Source organism: Globicephala melas, chromosome 20, assembly GCF_963455315.2.
Source record: "Globicephala melas chromosome 20, mGloMel1.2, whole genome shotgun sequence".
NCBI lineage: Eukaryota > Metazoa > Chordata > Mammalia > Artiodactyla > Delphinidae > Globicephala > Globicephala melas.
In genome coordinates, this window is record NC_083333.1 from 9,183,684 (window position 1) to 9,191,911 (window position 8,228).

General features: G+C 44.1%; 1 protein-coding gene across 4 annotated transcripts in view; it reads right to left on the reverse strand.

Moving 5' to 3' along the window:
- ZZEF1 (zinc finger ZZ-type and EF-hand domain containing 1) overlaps positions 1 to 7,998 on the reverse strand; it is a 113,431-nt gene extending 105,433 nt beyond the window's left edge. For all 4 annotated transcript variants that reach the window (XM_030861721.2, XM_060290362.1, XM_030861716.2 and 1 more), the window contains exon 1: positions 7,526 to 7,998. In XM_030861721.2, the coding sequence (XP_030717581.2) occupies positions 7,526 to 7,879 (354 nt within the window). In that variant the 5' untranslated portion in view covers positions 7,880 to 7,998. The remainder of the gene's footprint in view (positions 1 to 7,525) is intronic.
- Between the last annotated feature and the right edge of the window lie 230 nt (positions 7,999 to 8,228).

Here is an 8,228-nt window from a genome sequence, read left to right on the forward strand (position 1 = left end):
GAGCCTCTACTGGCTCTGAGCTGAGGGTAAGCAACGCTTGTAGCCTGCTTCCGCGTTACGGTACATTCACGTCTCTCACACTGTCTTGACAGGGTACAGAATTACATCTGTATAATTCTATTTGCATAGTTCTTGGGCTCAGAGCCATTCTAAATTAATTGATCAATACTATGACATGATAATGCCAAGATGGTATTCTTCTCCAAATTTCCTCTAAACCCAACAGTGACTAAGAACCTTTTTAAGTTTTCACTAAAACTGTATTTAACTGTTTCCTCCAATGTCAAGAAATAACTTCTTGGGGATTCCCTGGTCTAGTGGTTAGGACTCTGCGTTCTCACTGCTGAGGGCCCAGGTTCAATCCCTGGTCAGGAAACTAAAATCCCACAAACCGTGTGGTATGGCAAAAAAAAAAGAAAAGAGAAGAAAAATCTTATTAAAAGGTTACAGATTGAACATAAAATATGAGGTTGGAGAATGAGGACTGTACCATATTCAATCTGTCAAATCAAACTGAGGGCTCCATGGGGAAAATACCTACTGGGCACTGGCTATGAGCTGGGACTGTGCTGAGACAGTAAATAAATGAATAAAAATGGTCCTTCCTTAAATGAACAAACTCTTAGAAAGGTATAACCTTCCAAGACTGAACCAGGAAGAAATAGAAAATATGAACAGACCAATCACAAGTAATGAATTGAAACTGTGATTAAAAATCTTCCAACAAACTAGGGCTTCCCTGGTGGCGCAGTGGTTGAGAGTCCGCCTGCAGATGCAGGGGACACGGCTTCGTGCCCCGGTCCGGGAAGATCCCACATACCGCAGAGCGGCTAGGCCCATGAGCCATGGCCGCTAAGCCTGCGCGTCCGGAGCCTGTGTTCCGCAACGGGAGAGGCCACAGCAGTGAGAGGCTCGCGTACCACAAAAAAAAAAAAAAAAAAAAAAAATCTGCCAACAAACAAAAGTCCAGGACTAGATGGCTTCACAGGTGAATTCTATCAAACATTTGGAGAAGAGCTAACACCCATCCTTCTCAAACTCTTCCAAAAAATTGCAGGGGAAGGAACACTCCCAAACTCATTCTGAGGCCACCATCACCCTGATACCAAAACCAGACAAAGATACTACAAAAAAAGAAAATTACAGACAACTATCACTGATGAATATAGATGCAAAAATCCTCGACAAAATACTAGCAAACAGAATCCAACAACACATTAAAAGGATCATACACCATGATCAAGTGCGATTTACCCCAGGGATGCAAGGATTCTTCAGTATATGCAAATCAATCAGTGTGATACACCATATTAACAAATTGAAGAATAAAAACCATATGATCATCTCAATAGATGCAGAAAAAGCTTTTGACAAAATCCAATACCCATTTATGATAAAAACTCTCCAGAAAGTGGGCACAGAGGGAACCTACCTCAACATAATAAAGGCCATATATGACAAACCCACAGCAAACATCATTCTCAATGGTGAAAAACTGAAACCATTTCCTCTAAGATCAGAAACAAGACAAGGATGTCCACTCTCGCCACTACTATTCAACACAGTTTTGGAAGTCCTAGCCAGAGCAATCAGAGAAGAAAAAGAAATAAAAGGAATACAAATTGGAAAAGAAGAAGTAAAACGGTCACTGTTTCCAGATGACATGATACTATACATAGAAAATCCTAAAGATGCCACCAGAAAACTACTAGAGCTAATCAATGAGTTTGGTAAAGTTGCAGGATACAAAATTAATGCACAGAAATCTCTTGCATTCCTACACACTAACAACGAAAGATCAGAAAGAGAAATTAAGGAAACAATCCCATTCACCACTGCAACAAAAGGAATAAAATACCTAGGAATAAACCTACCTAAGGAGGTAAAAGACCTGTACTCAGAAAACTATAAGACACTGATGAAAGAAATCAAAGATGACACAAACAGATGGAGAGATATACCATGTTCTTGGATTGGAAGAATCAATATTGTGAAAATGACTATACTACCCAAAGCAATCTACAGATTCAGTGCAATCCCAGCAAATTACCAGTGGCATTTTTTACAGAACTAGAACAAAAAATCTTAAAATTCGTATGGAGACACAAAAGACCCTGAATAGCCAAAGCAGTCTTGAGGGAAAAAACCAGAGCTGGAGGAATCAGACTCCGTAACTTCAGACTATACCACAAAGCTACACTAATCAAGACAATATGGTACTGGCACAAACACAGAAATATAGATCAATGGAACAGGATAGAAAGCCCAGAGATAAACCCACGCACCTATGGTCACCTTTTCTTTGATAAAGGAGGCAAGAATATACAATGGACAAAAGACAGCCTTTTCAATAAGTGGCGCTGGGAAAACTGGACAGCTACATGTAAAAGAATGAAATTAGAACACTCCCTAACACCATACAGAATGGATTAGAGACCTAAATGTAAGACCGGACACTATAAAACTCTTAGAGGAAAACACAGGAAGAACACTCTTTGACATAAATCACAGCAAGATCTTTTTTGATCCACTTCCTAGAGTAATGGAAATAAAAATAAAAATAAAAATAAACAAATGGGACCTAATGAAACTTAAAAACTTTTGCAAAGCAAAGGAAACTACAAACAAGACAAAAAGACAACCCTCAGAATGGGAGAAAATATTTGCAAACGAATCAATGGACAAAGGATTTATCTCCAAAATATATAAACAGCTCAAGCAGCTCAATATTAAAAAAAAAACAACCCAATCCAAAAATGGGCAGAAGACCTAAATAGACATTTCTCCAAAGAAGACATACAGATGGCCAAGAAGCATATGAAAAGCTGCTCAACATCACTAATTATTAGAGAAATGGAAATCAAAACTACAATGAGGTATCACCTCACACCAGTTAGAATGGGCATCATCAGAAAATCTACAAACAACAAACGATGGAGAGGGTGTGGAGAAAAGGGAACCCTCTTGCAGTGTTTGTGGGAATGTAAATTGATAAAGCCACTATGGAGAACAGTATGGAGGTTCCTTAAAAAACTAAAAATAGAATTACCATATGACCCAGCAATCCCACTACTGGGCATATACCCTGAGAAAACCATAATTCAAAAAGACACATGCGGGACTTCCCTGGTGCTGTAGTGGTTGAGAATCCACCTGCCAATGCAGGGGACATGGGTTCAAGCCCTGGTCCGGGAAGATCCCACATACCACGGACCAACTAAGCCCGTACGCCACAACTACTGAGCCTGTGCTCTAGAGCCCAAGAGCCACAACTACTGAGCCTGAGTGCCACAACTACTGAAGCCCGCGTGCCTAAAGCCCGAGCTCTGCAACAAGAGAAGCCACTGCAATGAGAAGCCCACGCACCACAACGAAGAGGAGCCCCCACTCGCCACAACTTGAGAAAGCCTGTGTGCAGCAATGAAGAACCAACAACGAAGACCCAATGCAGCCAAAAATAAATTAATTAATTAAAAAAAAAGACACTTGCACCCCAATGTTCACTGCAGCACAATTTACAATAGCCAGGTCATGAAAGAAACCTAAATACCCACTGACAGACGAATGGATAAAGATGTGGGGACTTCCCTGGTGGTGCACTGATTAAGAATCTGCCTGCCAATGCAGGGGACACAGGTTCGAGCCCTGGTCCGGGAAGATCCTACATGCTGCGGAGCAACTAAGCCTGTGCGCCACAACTTCTGAAGCCCACGTGCCTAGAGCCTGTGCTCCACAACAAGAGAAGCCACCGCAATGAGAAACCCGCGCACCACAACAAAGAGGGGCCCCCGCTCGCCGCAACCTGAGAAAGCCAGTGCTCAGCAATGAAGACCCAACGCAGCCAAAAATAAATAAATAAAATAAAATAAAAAAATTTATTTTAAAAAAAAGATGTGGTACATATATACAATGGAATATTACTCAGCCATAAGAAGGAACGAAATTGGGTCATCTGTAGAGACATGGATGAATCTAGAGACTGGCATACAGAGTGAAGTAAGTCAGAAAGAGAAAAACAAATATCGTATATTAACGCATATATGTGGAACCTAGAAAAATGGTACAGATGAATCAGTCTGCAGGGCAGAAACAGAGCCACAGATGTAGAGAACAAATGTATGGACTCCAAGGGGGGAAAGTGGCGGGGGGTGGGGTGGTGGTGGGATGAATTGGGAGATTGGGATTGACATGTACACACTGATGTGTATAACACAGATAACTAATAAGAACCTGCTGTATAAAAAATAAATAAAATTAAATTAAAAAAAGAAAATGGTCCTTCCTTCAGACTTTACAACCCAACGAATTTCACAAAGTAGGCACCAAAGCTAATACAGAAAATTAATAAAATAAGACCTAGGGCTTCCCTGGTGGCGCAGTGGTGAGAGTCCGCCTGCCGATGCAGGGGATACGGATTCGTGCCCTGGTCCGGGAAGATCCCACATGCCACAGAGCGGCTGGGCCCGTGAGCCATGGCCGCTAAGCCTGCACGTCCGGAGCCTGTGCTCCGCAACGGGAGAGGCCACAACAGTGAGAGGCCCACGTACCGCAAAAAAAAAAAAAAAAAAAATAATAATAATAAGACCTATTCATACTAAATTCCCACATTCAAGGCATCTGCTATCATCCTATGTTCAGCACTTTTTTCCTGCTCCAAAGTCTACATGATTTTCTGGAAGCTTATCATATTAAGAGCACAATATCTAATCTCTAATCTCTGATGTCAAATAAGAATTTAATTTTAACTCTAATTCCTCTTCTACATAGGAGTCAATTAAATTAAATATTTCTCCCTGTGACCAAATCAAAGAGTCCTTCTCCATGGACCACACCCACCAAGAGAAAAGGTGTGTTACACTATAAAATGACAACGTTTCAGACTTTGGTCTTTGGTACAAGTTCAAGAATTTTTTTAGGACAACACTTCAAGCAACTGAGGTCACAGGTATGTGAAGGCAAGACAGCTGGGTACACATGGATGGCAACAGGAGCCGGAAGAACCAACATGTACAACTTGGAAACTCTTACCATTACACTAGTAAATACTATACACCGATGAGAACCTGCTCTACAATCTGGTCCCTGCCTGCTTCCTAGCCTTGCTCTCCTCCTGCTGCAGTCTATGAAATTGTAACCCAATATCTGTTTTCCTCTTCCTCAGTAATTAAATCCTGATTTTTAGCTGAATATATGGCCATGGAATAAGGATCTTTCCCAGCCTCCTTTGCATTTAAGTGTAGCCATGTGACTGGGTTTGGCCAAATGGGTTTGTGGCCCTCTCCTTCCTTTTCCCTTTCCTGCTGGTTGTGCAAAGCAACAGCAACAGAGTCATTTGGGTCATTAAGTGGAAGGTGACTGTGGAGGATGACAGCACAAGAAGATGGACAGAGTCAGGTCCCTGATAATTGTGAAACTGCCATATCAATCCTGGACTGCCTAAGTGGACTTTTACATAAAAAGCTTCTTTATCATTTAAAGCACTGATGCACTGGATTTTCTGCCTTGAAGCAGTTTTGTAACCATAACACATCCTACCATTCTTTCTGATTCTCTATTCTCTGGACTTGGGACTTGTGTATTCGACTCCCTCTGCCTGAAACACTGCTAACACCTCTGCTCCTTGTCTGCTTTCAGCCTTCAAATCAGAGCTGAAAAGTTAACTTTCTCAGGTAAGTCTTCCTTGACACCCTGGATGAGCTTAAATACTCCTATTTTTTCACTATGCTTTCCCTTGGATAATACTCACCACACCTATAATTGCTGGGTTAACGTGCATCACTTTCAGTACTAGATATTCTTTAAGAACAAGTTATCTGCTTTGTCCACTGTCATCCAAGTGCTGAGCACTCAGTATATGCCCAATAAATATTTGCTCAGTGAATGAATGGATAACGTCATAGTCCTTGAGTGAATTCTGGACCACACCTCGAGGACTTCTGGCCTTACATTATGGGACTCCTGTAGCTCTATTCCTGTCAGACACTCTCACGATGTAAACAGTTTCTCTCCATTCTCTTTTGGACAATTTTGAAATGTGCTAACTCCTTCAAGAGATCTGCACAGCTCTTTCTGACACTGCTTCATTTTCTCTTTACACACCTAGGACTAGAGTGGAAAGTATTGGGAATTCCCTGGCAGTCCAGTAACTAGGACTCCACACTTCCACTGCAGGGGGCCCAGGTTTGATCCCTGGTCAGGGTAATAAGATCCCACAAGCCACGCAGCATGGCCAAAAAACAAACCAGAACAAAACGAAAAGAGTGGAAATTATTATGAATGCTCCTGGAATTTTAAAAAAAAAAGGAGACACTTCACTAAGTTATATTACCAACATTTTCTAAAGTCAGGATTCTTTACAGGTATTTTTAAAAGGAAAATATAAGAAACACACAAACCACATTATCTGAATTCTGGCCATGTAGAGGAAAACATCCTTAAAATATTTTAAAAGCCTCTGGTTTTAAAGTGTACATCACTTTTTAATGGCATTACAAGTACCTGTCAGTTTACTGCTTTATGCACTCACCCTTCACTGACACTGAATATACTACATGGTTTACCCATTTTCACAAATTAAGCACCTTCTGTTATAACATTGTGGAGTTAAAGAAACAGGGCCCCAAGGAGGTAGTGTGACGTAAGAAAAACAAAAAACCAAGAGATCTGAGTGACAGTCTCAGTTTTGCCAATGATTCACAGGGTGATCCTGGATCAGTTCTTTTCTTAACTCTAAAATGAAGAATGTGGTACAGATAATTTCTAAGATCCCTTTCAAGGAAAATATTTTGTTGCCATATCAATTTGCAGTTAATCACTTAACAGAAACAATGCTGGTGACTATGCCCAAAGCTATTATATACAATTACAAGTAGTGACAGGAAACCTGGTATTTGCCTGTCAGTTTTAGGCTCTAGGTAGGTTTAAATGAGTCGAAAATGTGACTTTTCAAAGTTCTAAAACAAATGTGTGTTTTGGAAAAGCTAGTTTCTGCGTGATGAGAATGGCTTTCAGAATGTGAAAATTTCCAATATGTGTTATTCTCCTCCCACATTCGTCAGGCCCACACACTGGATTCAGAAGGGGCCCTGCAAAAACCCACTGGCCAATAAAACAGAATGGTTTTCATGGCCACTCCCTTGATCCCTAGAGCACATCTCCCTTAAACCATTCTGGAGCATGATAAGGAAGCTCCAGAGGGCAGTTGATGCAGCGTCAGACAACAGCACAAAGGTCTATACCACAGCAACATGCAAAGACATCTACACCTGTCCAGTACTTCCGAGCAAGAACGGCCTAGTCCAGGATTTCCACACCTCTAATAAAGGTTAAAGAGATTCACAGTCGTCTCCCAAAGTGAACAGGCTGGAAGCGCCCACTGTGAGTCCCAGCACACTCATGCTCCTATTCTGGGAACCTGCACACCCTATGGGTTCCTGCCCAGCCTCTCCAAAGCCACCGCCCACCTCTTCACGCCCTTGGGGGCGACCGCCCTGCCCCCGCCCCACAGTCGCCAGTCAGCCCTGACCTCCTCGAACCGCTCGCCCGAGAAGCCGGCGCCACGAGCCTCCAGCAGCTCCCCGAACTGCTCCAGGGTGACGGACTCTTCGCCGCGGCCCAGCCGCTCTTCCAGCCAGCGCAACAGCGCGCCGTGGTGCCTAGACACCAGAGACTCGTAGGGCGGCGCGGGCCGCAGCGCAGCCGCCGCCTCTCGCAGTCGGGCCGGCTCCAGTAGCGCTGCGGCGGGAGGTAGCGCCGGGGCCGCGGGGCCCGGACCGGGGGTCGTCCCCGAGTCCTTGGCCCAGTCCTGGTGCGGACTCCAGGCCTCGCCCCCGGCGGCTGCCGCCTCGTCTTCACTGCTGTGACTCGGAGCGTTCCCCATGAGGTCTCCGTCTCGAGCGCCCGGCTCTGCCGCCGCCGCCGCCTCCCTGCCTCGACCTGTCAACCTCCGACGGCACCCGGCGGGCGGGGACGAGGAAGGGACGGCGGCGGCTGCGGCTTCCGGCTTCCTCGCTGACAAGCGAGGACTGATGTCGCAAAGGCGCCGTCAAGTGGACTCCACCAGCTGTCGTGAGACAGCTAGCTAGGGCATCCTGATTTCCAAGACGGCGCGTCTGTCATTACGTCTACGTCCTCCCGCGGCCTCCTTTGCCACCATCTTTGTTGGGGGCAGATAATCTGCCGGCCAGGAAGGCTTCCCGCTACTCACTTTCTCGGTATCCCTCCACAGT